This window comes from Nothoprocta perdicaria, unplaced genomic scaffold, assembly GCF_003342845.1.
Source record: "Nothoprocta perdicaria isolate Ctin4 unplaced genomic scaffold, notPer1 scaffold_108, whole genome shotgun sequence".
NCBI classification, from domain to species: domain Eukaryota; kingdom Metazoa; phylum Chordata; class Aves; order Tinamiformes; family Tinamidae; genus Nothoprocta; species Nothoprocta perdicaria.
The window spans coordinates 905,009-924,253 of NW_020454183.1; the positions used below are offsets into that span (position 1 = coordinate 905,009).

Here is a 19,245-nt window from a genome sequence, read left to right on the forward strand (position 1 = left end):
ACATACTACCTAGCTAGAAAATAAACCAGCCTCCCTAAGAAAGGTGAAATGGGCTTCAGGTTTCCATATGCCTGTGGAATGACATTGGCTGTTTCTTGCATACGGAGGAAAACTTCCTTTTATTCTCTTTTTGCCCTTGTGTACAATTGCAGGAAAAGGAGAGATTCACTACTTTGATTAAGTCAGAATTTAAAAAGTAAAAGTTTGCCTCTTTATAGTCCTTTACTTCTGACCAACCCCCAAATTTTTGCAAGCTTGGGAAGCTAGTAAATATTATTCACCCTACCTTAAATATGAGAAACAGTGATGAAATGAGACAAACAGCCACTAAGGAAAACGATGTCAGATCCATGATAGAAACACTGATTTTCTAAACCAGCTTGGTACTGAACAGCAAGTGGACTCTCTAGGACCTTCCCTTAGTCTTGGAAACTTCTCTGAATCAACACAGACATTGAATCTTTTATAAATTCATCTTAAGAGTCTTAATCCTTCTCTGGCAATGTAATATGTTCAAATGAATTAGAATATGCAATGTATCGTTTACATCCATTTTAAGGTTGCTTTAATTTGCTAGAACTGGTTAAGTTCTTCACATAAACAAAATATGTGGTCTTTGTTCTGTTGGATATCTTTTCATTGAGCAAAGAGCAGCAAAAGAGAAAAGGTACTGACATGCATAAAAGGACAGAGTGCTCCTTGCATTCTTCTTCTTCAGGAAGAATAGTTTGCTGCACACTAGGAAGAGTGTTCGAAAAGGAGGATGTAAATAACAAATGACTAAAAGTTAGCTGTAGTTTAACATCAAAATAACCTTTTAAGCTCCGATTAGATAAACTTATAATAAACTTTGCAGTTGTAGGGTCAATCACATTCAGTGACATTTATTACTTCTCAGGACCTAAACTTACACCAGTTCACAACATCATAGTACCTTTGTTATAGCTGGCAAACATATAGAGAAAAGTTAACAATCAGACACAGGTTTTGCGGTTGGAAGCATCCTCCTGTGCGCTCAGAAATCTATATCACACATGTTTGTATCTAACCTAGGTCAGCTCCAGCTCCTTTCACAATCAAGAAAAAAAAAAAAAACCATAGACTGAATGATCATTTTCATACTTCAATATCTACTGTTTGTTAGTATACATGTTACTATAAACTAGGTAACATATAGCATTCACTCTTCTACCATCTGCTTTGGAATGAAGTTATCTGCACTCCTAAAGCACTGGTTTTCCTCTTAACTCTGACAGGATTCTAGACAGCTAGGGCATATAGATTTCTAAATTTACTCAGATGAAACCCACCCCCAATATGTGCAAATAGCTGCTGCATGCTAATGGATTGACTGCATTTCCTGTGTGTGGGTATGGTTAACCATCAGCAAATTTGCAAGCAGTTTGAATTTGCAATTCATTAAAAAAAATAACAGCTAGTCAGGCATGGTGTCTGAACTAGTGAGTCCTCAGTTCACTCCCTCCAAGTTAGGCTGCTCCAGACAAATGGCATGTTTCCCTTCCTATTGATAGCTCTACTTGGTCACATGAATCACATGTTGTCTTCATTCTGAGACCTATGTTCTAACCTCACACCACACTTACCTTTTATCTGCAACAGTGAGACTTAATGAAGTAAATTAAAGAGTATCACAAAAATTAGACTGTTTAAAATACCTTTTTCTTTTTCACTGTATCGGCTTATGTTACTGTTGTCACTATACAAAGGACCAGCAGTTGCATGGGGCTTGCAGCTGTGATACTGAGCATTGAGGGTATTGACTGTGATGTGGATTAGGTGAAGTACAATCTTGCTGATTTCACAGTCTCTGTAGGGGTACTGTTCAGTGAAAGAGAAGAGCTTCAGCTTAAAAACTAATTTAGGATAAACATTTAGGCAGTAAAAGAGAAAAATGACAAGAATATTGTCAGCTGGATGCCCTTTGCCTTACTTTGATCTTACAATTCTAAACACATCATGAGAAGCAGGCCTGTTTCCAGCTTTGTACAGACATTTATTACGTAGTTTCCTTGTCTTTTTATATTACAAAACCAATTATTAATAATATTGCAAAAGGTTGCAATATCAAAAGTAACAAAAAAATTCACATCATCTTTGCATGTAAAGACATGGTATTTTAATAACACTTTCTAAAAGCAGCACTTAACCAAGGAATAGAAGTTGTTAAGTTGACTCACTCCATTTAAAAACTATTTAGCTTTTAAAAATGAGTACTGAGTTACACAGAACACTGTCCACGACCTTTCCTGTCTATCAGCTTTTGGAAATGTATATAGCATTGTTCTGTTTTCAAATATTTTTCCTTTCAAATATTTTTCCTATCTCAGATAATTGAAAAACAATACAGACAGCAAGAAGAACATGTCACTAGCACAGATGAAAGCGTAAACTACTTCAGACAAATCAAATACATGTAGTAAGAAAAATCACAGAAGAGAACTTTTTAGTACCTTTCATTCATTTGCAGTAATTTAGGTGCTCTATCTCTAATAAATTTCACTTTGAAGTATGAATTAGAAGGTGGATGGCATCTTGTCAAAGCCACTCACCTTATAAAGGATGACAAGTAAAGCCTTTAACCACATCTGCCGAATGTGAGGCTTGAGGGACCAAAGGGAGCAGCGAGGAGGCTGCTGGAAGTAATGCCTTAGCTGAGGGCAAGTGCAGTATTTCAACACCTGCACCACCAAGGGAAGAAGGTGCTTTCCAAGGTTGATGTTATAGTCCATCACCTGAAAAGAACAGTAGCACAGGAGTTAGTTCACAATGCTGATGCTGAAATGCAAAATATCTAATGCGGTTTAAATGTTAGTTAAGTGGAAATAAGTCTGTTTTCAAGGCAGTCTCACGGTTAACTGCTTGCCAGTTTGTAACAAGTGTGCTGCATGTGTTCTTTCCTAGTGAAACTGCTGGTTTATACCTACCATGACACACCTGACAGTCTCTGCAACCTTCATCCAGGAAGACCTGCCCACAGAGCAGTGCAGGGTCCACATCATCCATCTCCTTCAGTGCTGTATACCTCCCTTTTGTTTTTTGTTAGACCATGGGGACAAGCCTAATTTGCAGACACAAAATGCATCCTTCCTGAACGGGCTGATACAGGATTTTATAAGAAAAACAACTATTTCAGTGTGCAACTGTCTCAGAATTTCCTACTGTGCGCACAGAGGAAAAGAAATGAATCCCATGCCTATCCCTGTAGGGTGCCCTGTTATCAGATAGCTGACACCCACTAACATGGTCCTGTCCTGCAACACCTTGTGCCTGCAGGTCAAGCTACGGTTACACAGCTGGTTCAAAGTCACCCTTCAAGGGAGACAGAGCCCTGCCATTACACAGTGCATCCTATAATGCAGACACATCTTCAGTTGAGTAGATACATGTTTTCAAGATGCCATAGGCAGATTTGGAACAAATGAGCTGCAAAACATGAGCAGAACTCAGCCTGGGATCTGTCATAGTGCACTGCAAGGTTCCCACACATGCTGTACGTCCCCCTCAGACAGGATTGTACAATATTGCCACCACGTGGGGCAATACTGAACTGACTACAAGCAGCAAAATATGTCCACAATTATTGCTAGAAAAAAAAGGCATTTTATCCTTTCAAAAATTTGAAATACTCAGATTTTATGATGTGAAATGTAAACAGAAGCTTTTGATAATGTTTTCTTGAAACATTCCAAGTTCACAATTAAAACCAAAGCACCAGCAAATTAGCCCAGTCCCAATGTTTGCAGAGATGATAGTGGAAAGCAGCTAGATATGACCTAGGGGAGGTACAGGGGGTTGGAATTGTTATCTTCATTACAATGAGAATGTAATAGGACATAACATTACAGGAAAGTAAGGACAACTTTGAGCAGTGTTTGAATTTTACAACAGCTATTTTAAGAGTCTACCAGCTACATAAAGCAATAATACTCTCTTCTCCTCCACTGTAATCCTTATAGGATACTGTGGTGAGGAGAAAGTGGAATTATGGTATTAATGAAGGTTCTTCATCATGAATAATAAGTATTCTGAGCAATGTTTTTCAGTATCACAAAAGGAAGGCTCTTTCAATAAGAATCAAGCCTCAGAAAAGGCTTGAAGGTAGAAGAAAAAACTGCCACCCTTAATTTAAAGGAGGAGAAAGAAGAAACAAGGCAAGTGCTCAAAGTTCTACATGTTTTATGAAATGGGCATCATTCACTAGGAAGGGGAAGAAAGGAATTTCTGGTACGCTCTAAGGAACGAGGGCAGGGAATCTCCTGCAAAGTGAGGGATGCCAGAAAGCTTACAGATTATTCACACAGGGGACAGGCAAGGGCTCAGGACTCCCACATACTTTGGTATAAGGAGGGTTGTTTCTGCGCTCTTCACTCTGTCAGTTCAAACTGCAAACGTGGCCATCTCAAGCTCAGGTAAAGAAAGAGAGCTGCAAAAGGCAGGAATTGCCTTCCCCTACCTGTGCTATTCCGGCGATAAAGGCATTAAAGCAGGTCGACACGCGCATTTTCTGCGGCGCAATCATGAAGCAGCCTTCCTGCTGATCGTAGCCAAGCAGGACATAGAGGTGGCGCTTGACGGTGTTGAAAGCCTTGGCGCTGCTGATGTCCGACTCGGCGCTGCTCTCATCCTTTGCCATGAACTTCATGAGCACGGTTATCAGCTGGTGGACGGTCTGGTGATCAATCCCCGCATCTTCTGGCAGCAGATCTTTTATTGTATTGTCATTCTCTGGGGAGGGTTGTCCTGTCAGTACAACAGGGCCACTGGTGTTATTCCACCCATTTTTGTTTTCTCACATTTAATAAAGCTGCCAATCTCCCCATCCCAGTACATCTCTGCCAAACTGAGTTGCCATTCCTTCATATCAATGTGAATTAAAAGCAAATCCAATTCCATGGTGACCAAATTCTCATCGAGCACAGCCTTCATGCTTTCTCAGTAAATATTAGTGGGAAGAAGTCCTTATTTAGTGCTCTCTACAATGCTGTCATATCTGCTCTTTACATCTTTATTTCACTTGCTCTTTCTATGACACTGTGACAATGTGCACATATGTTCTGTAAGGATGAGCTGATTGCCAGCTCGCTGTGGACTGATCTGACAGGGCAATGAATAACGCTAATTCAGATACTCTCCTAATCCATTTTGCATCCCAAAAGTTAGTGCCTATATGAGCAAAGCATACTTCTGTTCCACTGATGACCTGGTACACTGTGAATCTGTGTCTGCTGAGAATATTGTATGTCCTGAAGAAAGAAATAAAAGATCTTAAACTGAAATTTTCACTTCCCACTGGTCAGTGTACACAGGGCTCAACCAGAGCAAGAAATGCCAGTGCTGATCATTACTTAGTGATTACATACTTCTTTGGCCCCTGCTGATCTAGCTGTTCAACAAATGGTTGACTGAAGGGCTGCATCTTCACAAAATGTTGTCAGAAAAATAAGTATATACATAAGTATATACTTGGCTATATATATATATATTTAAGTATATATAAAGTATTATACTTGGCTATGAGTATATACAGAGGGAACAACTGCAACGCCCAGTACTTGCATTCAAGAACATTTTGTTTACTTGTGCTTTCACTTGAAGTTGAAAGATCAGCCTGATCATAGGTTACCCACTGGATCAGCACATTTAAGATTTACTAATTCCTAAGAGAAATGAAACACTGAATGGTCAAACATTTGCAGAACAACCAACTTCTCTGTGATTATAACTACTAATTTACAATGGAGGGCAGTTTTCAGTACAGATATAGAATAAGACTTGAGCTTACACTTTATAGAAATATCTTGCATAAGTTTACCTTCTGAGTTGGCAAGACCTAGTGCTTTGTTTTTCCTATTCCACCAGCACATCCTCCTTTTCCAACCTACCTGGAGTTTGGTCTGGGGTCCCACCAAGTGCCGGAGCAGACTGCTCATGTCTGGTCAAGCTGACAGCTTAAAGGAAAAAACAAAATAGTACAAACAAAAAACACCACCACAAGAACAACAAACAAAAGAACAGCTCTGTTTACATAAGCAGTACTGGCATCTTAATCGTCAGCATATATTCAGCACCACCATATATGCATTCATTTACTCATGCACTCTTGTCAGGCAGTGAGGTAACTATTTGAAACACGGCACTTCTGTGCTCTGTAGATTTCGTGCACTGGGTTCTGTAATTCTAGTTTTCTTCATCATTCAGTTTTGCTGGTACAAGAGTCATCACACAGGAGCATCTGTGCAGGATCAGAAGCTGATTGAGAAGGATTACATTAGTGTCCCAAAATACAGTGTCGTCTAGTTTGGAGAAAAGGAATTACCTCAAAAACTTTAGCAGTTCATTAGTACCCAAAATTGAATGTTATTGTAAGGATACGAGCAATGTCTGGGGTCCAATCTGAACGCCAGACTAATAGGCATTCTCAAATTCTCAAAATGAGAATAAGTAAGTTTTACTTTTGCTTGGGAAATATCTGTATAGCGCTCCATACAGACCTATGATTTTCTAGCACATAAGCTGTCCTCCTTTCCAAGATAGCAGGAAGGATTTGTTGCATGCACATTCCTTTCTTGACAAAGGAATTCTGAAGATACCCAACCGCTCATCCAAGACTTAGGAGTTGTTTCTAAGATGTCTAGCAAACACTGTATAAATTGACCAATAATTACAATAAATAATTTGTAATTGTTCTATGAATGCTATTTCTATTTTATTCCAAATCACTGTGTATTAGTCACCAAAAAAAAAGATCTGCCTACCAAAAAGCTTTAGAACATTTTGTTTTTGTTGATATTTTAAATAAAGAGAGCATAGAGCATAGACATAATGTTTGTCTATGTTCTTTGCCAGACTCACTGACTTGTCATTATCTGAACAATGTCCAAGTCAGTCAGAAATCTGAATTTGCTTTCCCAGTTGGACACAGATTGACAATTCCAATGAGTTCCCAACAATAGGACACAATCCTAAGGGAGAAGATACAGGTGCGTCACAAACATATAAACAGATACTCAACGAATTTTGGTGGTTAAGGTTTCTGGAAGGGAGAGCGCTCTCTTGGACTCCACTGGTCCCTTCACACTGTCCCTCAGGGAACGCACACTCTTCTGACGATTACGTGCGAAACGAGCCCTCTTGATCTTCCACATTGCTGCATCACTGAGGTTGGCGACATTTGTCCGGACAGCAGTGATAGCTTTGCAAATGCAATTGACCAAGTTAGGATTCATTCCACAGCACGGCAAGGCCCTAATGCTGCCAAGTGCCAAGCGCAAATGGGCCCCAGGTCCCATCGAAGTCAAGAACGCTTCCTACAGGTTCAAGGGGTCCATCTGCAAGGAACTCATTGCATGCGTTCGGTCTAGAACGTGTAAAACCCCAAACCACACAAGTGTGTTAAAAAAAAATAGTTGTTTTTCTTTATTTAGAGATTGAACCAAGCCAGACTCTTTTGGTTGATCCCAAAACTGAATTTCAGGATAAGGGAGTATAAGGTGCCCTCTATTTAAAGTGGCAGAAGCCTGTTAGTATGTGTTATATCTAGTGCACTCATATCAAAATGTTACCTTTAGTTCTACCACAAACTAAATTCTGTCCTGCCTACCTCTATGATCCTGATCTGAACAGGATCTCAAAAATCCTGTAAGCGTGGCTATGCTTTTCCACTGCTGTTACCAGTAGCATCAATGCATCTGTCTCAGTGGAGTCACTAGAGTCTTTCTACATTCATGGCGGTGGCATATTCAAAGCCTTTGAATTTTATTACCTGAGTCACTAGAGCTGGTGACTCCATCCTTTGAACCACTTATGGAAAGGACAAAGAGGAAGGAACAAAGGAATTTTGAAAAATATGTTTTGCATTGTAAAAATTAAATGCTCTCAAGTATTTTTACTTTAAGATATGTCCTTACACATGCAGCTAGAGGGGCTATTGACCACTGCTGAGATGGCCTCTCAGGTCACAGCAATAGCTCCCAATTTTGGGCCAAGCAAACCCAAGGAGGAGAATATGTTTGCAGCTCCATCCATTTCCTAGATGCAGGCAGCAGCATCACCTGGGCTTTTCTAAGCACCAGGCTTCATACAGTGCAAGAGGAGTCATTAGGCTGTTGATGGAGCTGATGCTATGCAGGCAGATGTTCCCCACCTCCTCCAAGCAAGCCAGATGCAAACAGAACTCGCTCATGGCCACCACTTGAGTGAGAAAACTTTTAACTATTCAGTATGTTAAACAAGCATGCACAGGTTATTATTTTAGTCCCTCCCTCCCTTTGCAAGTGAGTGGAAAGAGACATGTAACCTCAGCAAGAAACAAAATAGGGACAGTATAAACATTTACAGAAGTTTGTTACCAGTCCCTGCCAGAACAGTTAACCAAGACTCTGCTCAGTTCCAAACATCTCATGTCATGTCCCATGCAATTGTTTGTGCGTTGGGGAATATGTAGTTCCTAGGCCTGGAATTATACCTTCATCTGGCTTTTACACAACTGGGTCAGGCATGATCTGGCCCTTTGAGAATAGTATGTTAACAGTGCAAGAACTACAAAGGAACAAATACATTAGTATGGCTTGAAGCTGATCCATAACAGAACCAGATCATGTTTCAGCAGGGTCTGGAATCACATTCTAGTGAGAGGTAAAAACACAGTGCCCAAACTTGCAGTGAAACACATCCTAATCTGCATTTGAGCAGTCAAAAAGTGTTTACTTTGAGTTATTCTCTTTTGACATGAAAGATTAGTTAGTTCCATGAAGTTTATGCAGGTGAGGCCTACATCCCTCTCATACCCTTGTAGAGAGCTGTAATTCCAGCAGCTGATAAAAGGCAATCAAAATGATTTGGTTTCTGCTTACTTGTTGGGAAAGGGAATTCTTTGTTGCAGTCCAGATGAAGCTGTGCTTCCAGAGACAGCGTCTCAAAGCGATTCACAAAGAACTCCCAGCTCAAAGCTGGAATATCTGCCTTGAGAAAATGAAGTAGCAAAAGCTTACTAAGAATTGTGGGCCTGTCCTTAACAACTGTGTCAAACTGGAAATCGAGGCAGAGGCAGAGACCCTGTGTAGAAGAAAAACAAACAAACAAAAAAATGCATTGAACTGAGATAAGAAGACACTGTAAGTGTTTTTAAAACTATGGAACGAAGACCACAACTTCCATCAGTTATTACAGAACAAAGGTTTAGCTCCTCTTTTCTAGTGCTTTAAATCAGGAGCAATGATATCAATATCAGCAGAAAAAGGAGATAAACAAGCCCCATATTTAGAATGGTGACTTTCCTACACTGATTTTGAAGAATACAAAGGTATAGACAAAATTCTACCTACTGAGCATTTGGTTCATACTATCACAGTTTAACAACATTTGCAGTTTTCTCCAGCAACAGTCCAAATGCTACAGTAGTCCTTTGGAGCCAAACTTGGGGCTAGGACAGTATCATTTCCTATAGCTTTTTTGTCAACTATCACAATTTGTAAGGCTCGTCTTGTGACCTATTAACAGTGATAACAGAACTGCACACCTGCACCCCCTTGAACTTTGGGTCAAAATTCAGTTTCTTATTTGAGCTTTCCTACATTTTGACTCATATAATGAGCCTACCTGTAAAGCTGGCCTCTTTATGGTGTCAAGTAATAGTCCAGCTCTTGTAGCTACAGCTGGGTTGACATCTTCCACAGCAGTCAGGAAACAGCAGAATGCATGAGCCAAAGAATACTTCAGTAGGTGGTTTTTGGTCACAGAGTGAATATCCAAAAACCTGCACAATACAGCCACCTTCTCCACTATAGCAACCACAACGTGAGAGAAAGCAAATGTTCATTTTAGTTTAGACAGCAGCTTCTTTACAGCCCGACTAAGATGAAGATATTTTTAGGAGATGTGTATCAGAAAGCAAAACCAAAAAATAGCAGGCAAACATGACTATGAATTTGATCTTATTTTAATTATCCAGAATGTCTCATGTTCTCCTCTATTTTGCTGCCTTTTGGGGTATGGTATTGTGATATGGTAAACTATCTCCCAAGCTGCCCAAACCAGCAAGAAGATAACCACCAGTTGCAGTTCTCCTCACTTACAGGTGGGAAAGCTTTATCTCTTCAGCAAAGCAACAAACACACAGCCTGTAATTTCCACGCCTACCTGCTTCAAACCTCATTTTCCAATCTTTGCTGTTGAAATTGCTGTTTATGATTGTCCAGAATATGTCAGCTCCATGGGGAAGTGAAAGAGCATGGAGAAGAAGTGGGACTGCCAGGGAAGAAAGCTGAGAGAACTCAGACTTCACAACTCCCCATAAGCTGCAAAAAACAAAACCAGCAAGTCTGCTTACAAAAGCAATCCTTTGGCATCCTGTCTTCTAAATGACCACACTGTACTGGGGAACGTGCTTTTCATGACAGCCTCTACGAGCCATCCTAAGCACTCGTGCGAGCACTATGATTGCTGGTAGGATTGCTGGTATGGCTCCATACAGTTTCCAAGGATAATTGGATACTACAAAGAGTATGAAAGTATTAGTATTAGAGCCCACAATTGGCTTAAAATTCCAAGTCTTCAAACTTCAGGCTGTCTTCTGAAGCTATATCCAATCTATTTTATTCTGTTGTTCTGCAGTTTTATGAATCTAGAATCTTTTTTCTAGCAAAAATGCTATCTACAAAAGGCGTGAAGGAGAAGCTCAGTGAGTTCGAGTCTTAACTCCCTTGTAGTAAAACACCTCATACAGTCACAGCAGAAGGAACAGAGCAAAATCAAGATTTATTTCCAGGCAGACTGAGGGCAAAATGAAGTGCTGATCAAAATCTTTCATTAAACATTTTTTCATTAAACATTTTTCCCCATTTCTTTGATAAAACCTTATTAAACTGTAAACTCTTGTACGTCACATCCAAGAATGCCTAGTTGGAATGAAAGTATGAGCAAAATGTGTGAGAGCCTACCTTGCAATCAGCATGTGATTTTGAATATAGGCTAGAAATTGTGGATGGTCCTTTCTTGCTATGTACAGGCATTCTCCATGAAGACACAGAATCTTCAGACAGTTCAGCATATTAAAAAGAATGTCTGGCTCTTCAAATCTTGACATTTCCTGTGCAAGCAGATGTACTACTCTCAGCACAGTGAAATCACTAACCAAAACTTGGAACTAGACAAAAAATCAATATTACCTGCAGTATAGTATATATGAGCTTCAGGGTGACTGGGAGTTGCTGATAACAAAATTTTCTTTCCGTGTCATTTTTTATAGCTGTTAAAATTCAAGTTACATAAACTGTTATTAGAGTATTGTATTCAAAGTAAAATTAAAGGACATAAATGTGACAAGAGATAAATCAACTCTACAATAGGATAAAACAGCAAGGGATTCAGCATCTAATATTTTTGCTACATCAAATGCTTAATATGCTTACAGAGAAGTATCTTTAAAGATTTTGGAGAGTCAGTTTGGTTTGCTACCAACATAATACAGTCTTCTCATAAACTCAGAATGCTGGAAGTCCTAAATGCATGAGAGAGTACTAACAGTGCAATGCTGGATTTGAAAGACTGCTTGAAAAACGTGTATTCCTTTGAGAGGTGTCCCACTCGAAGCCTTACTGAAAACTCCATCCCTCCTCATCCTCAACCTACCAGTGTTTTCTGTGGTCTCTGTGTGATTTCCTGGGTTTTCTCCATGTTTTGGTGCTGATTTATCTTCCTCTTCTCCTTCAGTTCCTATAATAAACTCAGGTCTAGTATACAGAAGACTATCCTCAAGGTTATCTGTGGGCTCCTTTAAGAACATAATAAGTTAAATTCGTTTCTTGATGTTATCCAAATACAATAGGCCAAATTCTGCTGTTTAAGTTAGATTGTACGTGGAGAAAAAAAAAAAAAAAAAAAAGAGCCCAAGTGAGGAAGAAACTGTCACTATGACACTTGTGCATTTAAATCATTTGCATATTTAAAATTTTGGATTGGCAAACGCATGCTGACTATGAGACTATGTTTCATAGCTTTGCAAGACCTTAGCAGAACTGTGTGTCCTTATTGGAGCTGAGAATACAGACAGAGGCTCCAAGATTTACCAAACTTAGCATGTTTGCCTTGGAAAAGTCACTCCATTGCACAGAGAGCAGGACATACTTCTCTTTGCACTATGTAGTTATAGGCTTAGAAGCAGATGCTATCTCAAACACTTTTACATTGAAAAAATAAAATACAGCCCTGGGTGTCCAGCAACTTAGGAATACAAGTGGCTATTGCTACTGTTATAAAACTCAACATTGATGCTAGAAATGCTACAAAGCCCCAGTCACTGAAGAGTCTTTACCATTGCCTCTTTCCATCTGAGACAGGAATCTGAACAGGAAAAGGCATGAGATGACTCTTCTAGAAAATGTTACTGAATTGGGTGTCCACAAAACCGGCTAGTAGCACGTTCATCAGAACGGAATTGCAAACCTTTTACACACCAAGAGGATCACTGTGCCCACCATCAAAAATAAATGACTAAAAGAACCTGTTACGACCACACGTCACTTGCCGTAGTAAATCATTAGGATGAGAGGAGTGGTGGCACTTCCTGAACTGTCAGATGGAAGAGCACATACAATAAATATTCAGGTGGAAATAAATTCATCTAAATTCATCACATGATCAGTACTGTTTAAAGTCACATGTGACTTTGCAGAAGAAATAAATGTGACTAGCAGAATTTGGTTGAGATTTCCATGTCTAATAAAGCTGGATTCTGAACATGAAATATTTCAGGAAAATCTGCATTTTCAATAATCAAGTATCAAATAAGGTTTTTCAAGGTGCCCATTTGAGAAATAATTCAAAAATCTTTCTAAAACAATATTCATTTGAGAATAACCACTCAGCTTTTAAAACAAGATGGAAAGAACTAAATATTCACATTTACATTTCACATTTCACAGACACATTTCACATTTCATATTTCACAGACAGTCCCACAGTGGTGTCCTTCCAACGGGAAGCAGCACTTCAGCAGTGATAAGGGGAAGAGTCCCATAATGGATTAATACTGTAATTTCCCACGTATTCTTTCTTTTAATCTCTCCAACTCAAACCTGTAAGATTTTACAGGTCAATAGTATTTTTGCTTTAACCTCTCAAATGCTCCATAGCAGAGGTCAGTGCAACTTTGCTCCTTCATGCACAATGTAATAAACAAAACTAAGATGAAGAGCTTCAGCACACCATTAATATAGGCCCTTGTTTGCTCTACTTACCACAAGTCTGATTTCTTCTTTTGGAGCAAGCTGTTCCAGCAGCTCAAAGCCCAGCTGGTAACACAGTATACTGGATTGACACAGACCACATTCAACTGCTTTTTCATCTTTTTGACAGGTATGGGAACCACCCCAGGGTGCCTGCAACACATTGTTTATGATGGAAATTATATCTTTTGAAATACTGTTCTCTAAGCCCAAAGTGACACCATCATCTTGCAGTTCCATCTGAAAAAGAATAAAAAAAGTAAGGATTAATCATTTATTTAAAGGCCACAGCTCTGACTAGTCTGCTAATTCCTACATTTCCGGCACTGTTAAAATACACTACTGGGAAGACTGTGAGATGAATTTGAATTCACAGTTTCAGATATAGCCACTGATGGTGAGACACAAATTTTAACAGCTAAAGGAAGATTTTCAAAGTCAAATAGAGAATTTTAAGCAGAGGATCCATTCATTTTATCTCAAGATGGTTATCCAAACCACTTGGATTTGGATTCATAATGAATTAATGTAGCGATTCAAAAATGAAGCATTTAAAAGAAGCCTACTATCAGGCCGAGGCCTGCAGTTTTTAGAAAAATGTATCTCCAAAGGGCAGTTCATTTCAATCATATGAAACATCTGACACAGGGTGGAGGCATCTCCCCTCTCTTTATTAACCATGAACACAAAACTTGTTAAAGTAAAGCTTGGTGACAAGTGTATAAAGCTTTGAATATCTTGCACTTCACGCCATTCTTCAGCAGAAAGGGAATGAGAACCAGTGAGTTGAAAGAACCCTAGTGTTCTTTAATGTATTTATTTTTCTTCTGTAAGTACCTGCTTCAAGATGAGATCAAACATGAGTATGAAGCAATTAAGATTCATCTCATCATCCTCACAGTCAAAGTCAATAGTCTTTCCACCGGGGTGTCCGAAGTTTTTGAAGGGGCTGGGAAAAGGACTTCGTAATGGGCTGCGAAACGGGCTCTGGAAAGGGCTTGGGAAGGGACTCAGCGTGTTGTGCTGCACTCGGCGGCCAGGGTCAGAAGCAACACTTACCTGAAAGCGTTAAAAAAAAAAAAAAAAAAAAAAAGCAAATGAATGTTAAGCAAACTCATTTATATGAAACTATGGAACTACGGCAAATAGCAAGAGCTTTGACAACCTTATTATTCCCTTTTATAGTTATCTTTTGTAAAACTTACAAGTGTCCATTAATGCCATTAAATGCTTAAATACAATAAAGTACAGAGGTCATATGGATGCACAAATTCTTTTAAGTTAAAATTACTTAACTATTAATTCCACTAAGGAGGAAATTTTGTATCATAAAACAAGCAAAATCAGTATAGGTAGCAAAGTAGCTCTCAAGGTTACAATATTCTGCTCCACGATCAAAGGATATCAACTTCAATAGCAGGATCCCAAAAATAAACAAATAAAGAAGAGGTTGTCTAAATACAAGATAAAATTTTGACTGTGAGGGTGACAGAGCTGCCCAGAGGGAACAGGCTGCCCAGGGAGGCTGTGGAGTCTCCTTCTCTGGAGATCTTCCAAACCTGCCTGGATGCCGCCCTGTGCCCCGTGCTCTGGGTGTCCCTGCTGGAGCAGGGGGTTGGACTAGAGGATCTCTAGGGGTCCTTTCCAACCTCAACCATCCTGTGATTCTGTGATCTCAACACAGCAGCGCAACCAAGGCCATACCAAGGATACAAGCAGCTGCAAACAACGGAACACACAACACTCCTAGACTCCACTAAACATGTATTATAAGAACATGCAGGCTCACGCTGGGTAATCAGCTGTCCGTGATAAACTTGTTGATGGTGGTGGTGAATAGAACATGCAGAGACTGAAAATGAAACCAAGACAAACACTCCAAATATATACCCAGCAAAACAGCTCTCTGAAATACTGTGTAGTTAATTCCTATCTGCATTATTTTCACACTGACCAAGTGATAGGTATTAATACAACGAGTTATATCAATCTTTTCAATTCTTCATGTGCATTTTATTATGAAAACTGTTCTAAAGAGAAAAAAAAAAAAGAAAAAAGAAAGAAGGAATTATTACCCTCCGAGCTGCAAGATTTCCTGACAATTCACTGACTCTTGATTTTCTTTGATTTGCTAACTCTTTTACAGAATTAACTCCATCAGAAAACATGCTGATTAGTAACTGAAGAGGGACAACAATGTCTAGTTCAGATAACACCTGAAGAAAGACAATAATTAAAAACAGCATCAGCTTTCAAACGTGATCTAAAATATCAGCTACTTTTGTAAGCACATTTAATCACACAATCCCCAGGTCAGCAAGTTTTTTAAGGGACAGTTAATTTAAGGGGCAACTAATATAGTTGGGAGTCAGTGGGGTGAGCTGTGAGCTTAGGCTTCAGTAAGAATCAAGGCAAAAGAACTAGGTATTTTCAAACTATTTGTCAACATCTCCTTTAATGCTACTTGTGATGGCTTTACAGGCAAACACACAGGTGTCAGAGGTTGCTCAAGAAACAGTTTCCCTGAAGCCAAAATATTACCAATACTTATAACTATTTATTATGTTTATTATTTCTATTTAAAACTATTTAAATAGTGAATTCCTGTAATTATCTTAAGAATTTAGTCAGAGTGGTTGCTACAGGCTTTAATATACTGAGAAGCCTGGTTATCTGCAAATCACCAAGGGAATATTCATCGTCTCTTTTGTCAGCAACAAAGCAGCTCATTTGTGCTTATCAAACTGTTACTAGTAGCAAGCAAAATCTACAGAAATCGTACCTTACTAGAAAATTATGCATACAGGAAAAGAGCTATAATCATTGAGTAAACTGCTCTTTGCAGAGGCTACACCAAAATAACCCTCAGCAGACCACAAGTGATAATGAGCATTATAGCTATTATTCTAAGGACTGGGGCTGTGGAAAATTTCATGTCCCTTTGAATGTCCTTCCCCGAGAAGAAACACTTTTTTTCTGCAGCTTTTGCAATATAAATACCAGCTTTGTGGACAAATATAGCACAGGAGGCCGAGGGCAAAAAGTCTGATGAGTCCAGAGCCATCCACTTGTCTATAAGTGAAAAAGACTCCAATTGCTTCTGGAGCTTGGCATTAATTTTGGAATACACAGAGCACATTGTGAAGAGACTAATGAGCTTAATTGGCAATAAGCCAGAGATATGTGGCACAAGTGACAATCAAAGGGAAAAGAATGTCACAATCTTTCAGTATTATTATCCACGATGGGTCAGTAAAACAAATCTTCCCAGAACTATCTATATCTACACCGGGCCCAGACCAAAAGCAGAAAGGTTTCCTCGTCCCTGAAAAAGAGGCTCTTTTATTTTTTCAAAAATCACAAGCTGCTTCAGCATGACCTGTCAAGAAGGAACACTTACATGCAGCCAAAGCAACGCTTGCTCTTGCACAGAGGATGGATAACCTGTGAACCGACAACTAATGAAGCCAAACATCTCTTCCATAGAAAAAGGGAGAGGGCAAAGCTCAATATCAAACATTTTGCTGAAAATAAGAAAAACAACACAGGATCACTAACTGGTTTCATACACTAAACTGATAGAAAGTTAATCTTACTGCCAGCAGTAGGGATGCTCCTGTCATCTTGCACCCTTTCTTTCCAATCAGACAAGGAACCGAGCTGTGCTGCTCATATTGTCTGTGTGGGCTACACAAGGTCAGTCCTGACCTGAGCGGTGCCCCTTATGAGTGTACATTACATCTCAAACCAGGTTGTGCAGGTAACTCTGGGGAAAACAGTCTTAAAAAGTATTTTCGTTTGATAGGACAACCCTTTTCAAAACTAAATGTATAGGAACATTTCTCATCTCATTACACACCCACTCTTATTTATACTACAAATGCTTACATCACCCCCTCAAAGTACAAAGCTACAGTCAGCTTAAAAGGCAATGTAAAGTTGTATTGCAAAAAGGAGAACAGCAGACAGGGAAGTATGAGTCAGCCAGCCACCATTCTTATTCCAGGGCTTCTCTTGCTCAGCAGGGGAAAACATTGCCTAAAATTACCTAAATTGCCTACAGTTATTACCTACTCCTCCTGAGCCAGCTCTGCAGAGCTGCTCAACAGGCACCAGGCTTCTGCTGATCCCCACCTTTTCACATTGACTGCTGCCCAAAGGAGAAAGATGCTTCCTCCTCTATGCTGCAGGAAGCCACTGAAAATGCACCTCACTTAATATAGATTCAAGGATATCAAGAGGACTAAAAGAAGGCTTTCACAAAGCTTAAGTGCTCTAAATAGAAGCATGAATAGTCTAAATAGAATTCATGAATGATTCAGCAGCATTCACTTGCTACTGTCTACTGGACTTGGGAAAGCAATCTGAATGGCGTTTTTTTTTATTATTATTATTTAATTGTGCTAACACCCTAAACAATTGACACACAAAAACAGAAAAAGGCTCCTACGCATCCCTGCTTACCTTAACACTTCCCGGAACTCTTTCAGTTGATTATCAGGCACTTCTGTCCTTATAGCTTCCAACCACTCCGGCATTATACACTCCCATACTGGCTGGCTTATCACATTGTACGGAATCAAGCAAAGGATTCGATTCAGACCTTCTTTTAACTGGGTCACAGCGCTACAAGATTTGTCCCAGTATCCACCAACCTGTGGGTATTTCCAGCAATCATACTGATCAGTGATCACTCTAGTCCACATCATTTGTCCAGCACCATAAATTTTCTCAGTGTGTTACAGGTAAGAATCTGTGGGGGATGATCATTAGCACCTTCAAAACAGAATTTAGAGCTCACCCATGGGGACTGCACCGTTTGTTTCCTCTTTCATTTGACCCACAGAACAACAAAGGACTGTCCAAAATTTACAAGAAGCTTGTTCACTTCCAGGCTGCAACACAGAATAACCCCCCATTGCCTACCCTTCTCAGTGCAGGACAAACTTACAGCTTGGACAAACTTGCAGCTTCCCTTCTTTGCTGTGCTCCAGCAGTTAACATTGAGTCTTCATACTGAAAAACTTGATCTGTATCACATTGTTTTTCTAAATGTTTTTTCTTTGAAGGAAAGTTCTAAGTGATGGAGGCCCAAAATATATGCTTCTAACTTAATACATAACTGGTGTACAGTTCTCTTGTTCTCTCTCTCTCTCTTTGGTATGCAAAGAGCAGAGAAACACAGATTTGTAAATGGAACAAGCAAAGGACAGGCTTATACCTGAGAGCAGAGAAACTGTGCTTATTTCCTAAGACAAATTGGGATGTTTTTGGATTTTAATCTTTGAGGCAAAGTTACGAATCTTCATATAAATTATTCTTACTCTGGCAAACTCCATTGGCTTGGGAAGGAGGCACATAACCATGACATCAAACCGGACATCACAGACGGTCTTCAGCCACTTGGTAACAAACTGGGGCTTAAGCTTTTCAACCAGGCTACCAACTTCATCATCCATCATATAAGCTGTAGAATGAAACCACTGGAAGACCATACTAACCAGCCTTGCTAAACTCTCTGTGGGTGTATTCTCACTGGGAGTACAAAGGCTCACCTGGAGAACAGAAACACAAATCAAATTTAATTTCTAGAATTAAAGAAAATGGGAAAGTGTTTTTCTCTACTACATTTTGCACTGGATGCAGATTACACAGTAGGTAATTGAGCAGGAAACAGTTTTAAGAATAGAGATTGGCACAAGATTATTGACAAAATATTTTCACAATCAAAAAAGCAAATATTTGAAAAAGTTAAGTATCAAATTTCTTTTTTAATTTCAGTACTGAAATATCAATGCAGAATGCTTTAACAAACTGTAACAGTTAGTACAGGCTTCAAATGACTTTTGATTTTAAAGTGTATAATATAATGCCCAGAAGGAGGAAAAAAAAGAACGAGAGAGAAATTATGTAAAAGTTAATGACAGGTCAATGGAAATGTTTCAAAGTTTGAAAGTGAACAGCTTGTTAGCAGAATGAAAGAGAATTCTGCTTTGCAGAA

General features: G+C 39.3%; 1 protein-coding gene across 1 annotated transcript in view; it reads right to left on the reverse strand.

Annotated features, from left to right (window-relative positions):
• Nucleotides 1-19,245, reverse strand: part of UNC79 (unc-79 homolog, NALCN channel complex subunit) — an 88,210-nt gene that overhangs the window by 45,469 nt on the left and 23,496 nt on the right. Inside the window, exons 14-31 of the mRNA XM_026046433.1 lie at nt 18,569-18,799; nt 17,709-17,899; nt 16,645-16,768; nt 15,320-15,460; nt 14,082-14,303; nt 13,257-13,484; nt 11,650-11,791; nt 11,187-11,266; nt 10,959-11,107; nt 10,159-10,316; nt 9,619-9,800; nt 8,874-9,075; nt 7,034-7,213; nt 5,904-5,969; nt 4,475-4,761; nt 2,571-2,753; nt 1,677-1,839; nt 676-738 (exon numbers count right to left, since the gene is read on the reverse strand). Of these exons, the coding sequence (XP_025902218.1) occupies nt 676-738; nt 1,677-1,839; nt 2,571-2,753; nt 4,475-4,761; nt 5,904-5,969; nt 7,034-7,213; nt 8,874-9,075; nt 9,619-9,800; nt 10,159-10,316; nt 10,959-11,107; nt 11,187-11,266; nt 11,650-11,791; nt 13,257-13,484; nt 14,082-14,303; nt 15,320-15,460; nt 16,645-16,768; nt 17,709-17,899; nt 18,569-18,799 (2,992 nt within the window). The remainder of the gene's footprint in view (nt 1-675; nt 739-1,676; nt 1,840-2,570; nt 2,754-4,474; nt 4,762-5,903; nt 5,970-7,033; nt 7,214-8,873; nt 9,076-9,618; nt 9,801-10,158; nt 10,317-10,958; nt 11,108-11,186; nt 11,267-11,649; nt 11,792-13,256; nt 13,485-14,081; nt 14,304-15,319; nt 15,461-16,644; nt 16,769-17,708; nt 17,900-18,568; nt 18,800-19,245) is intronic.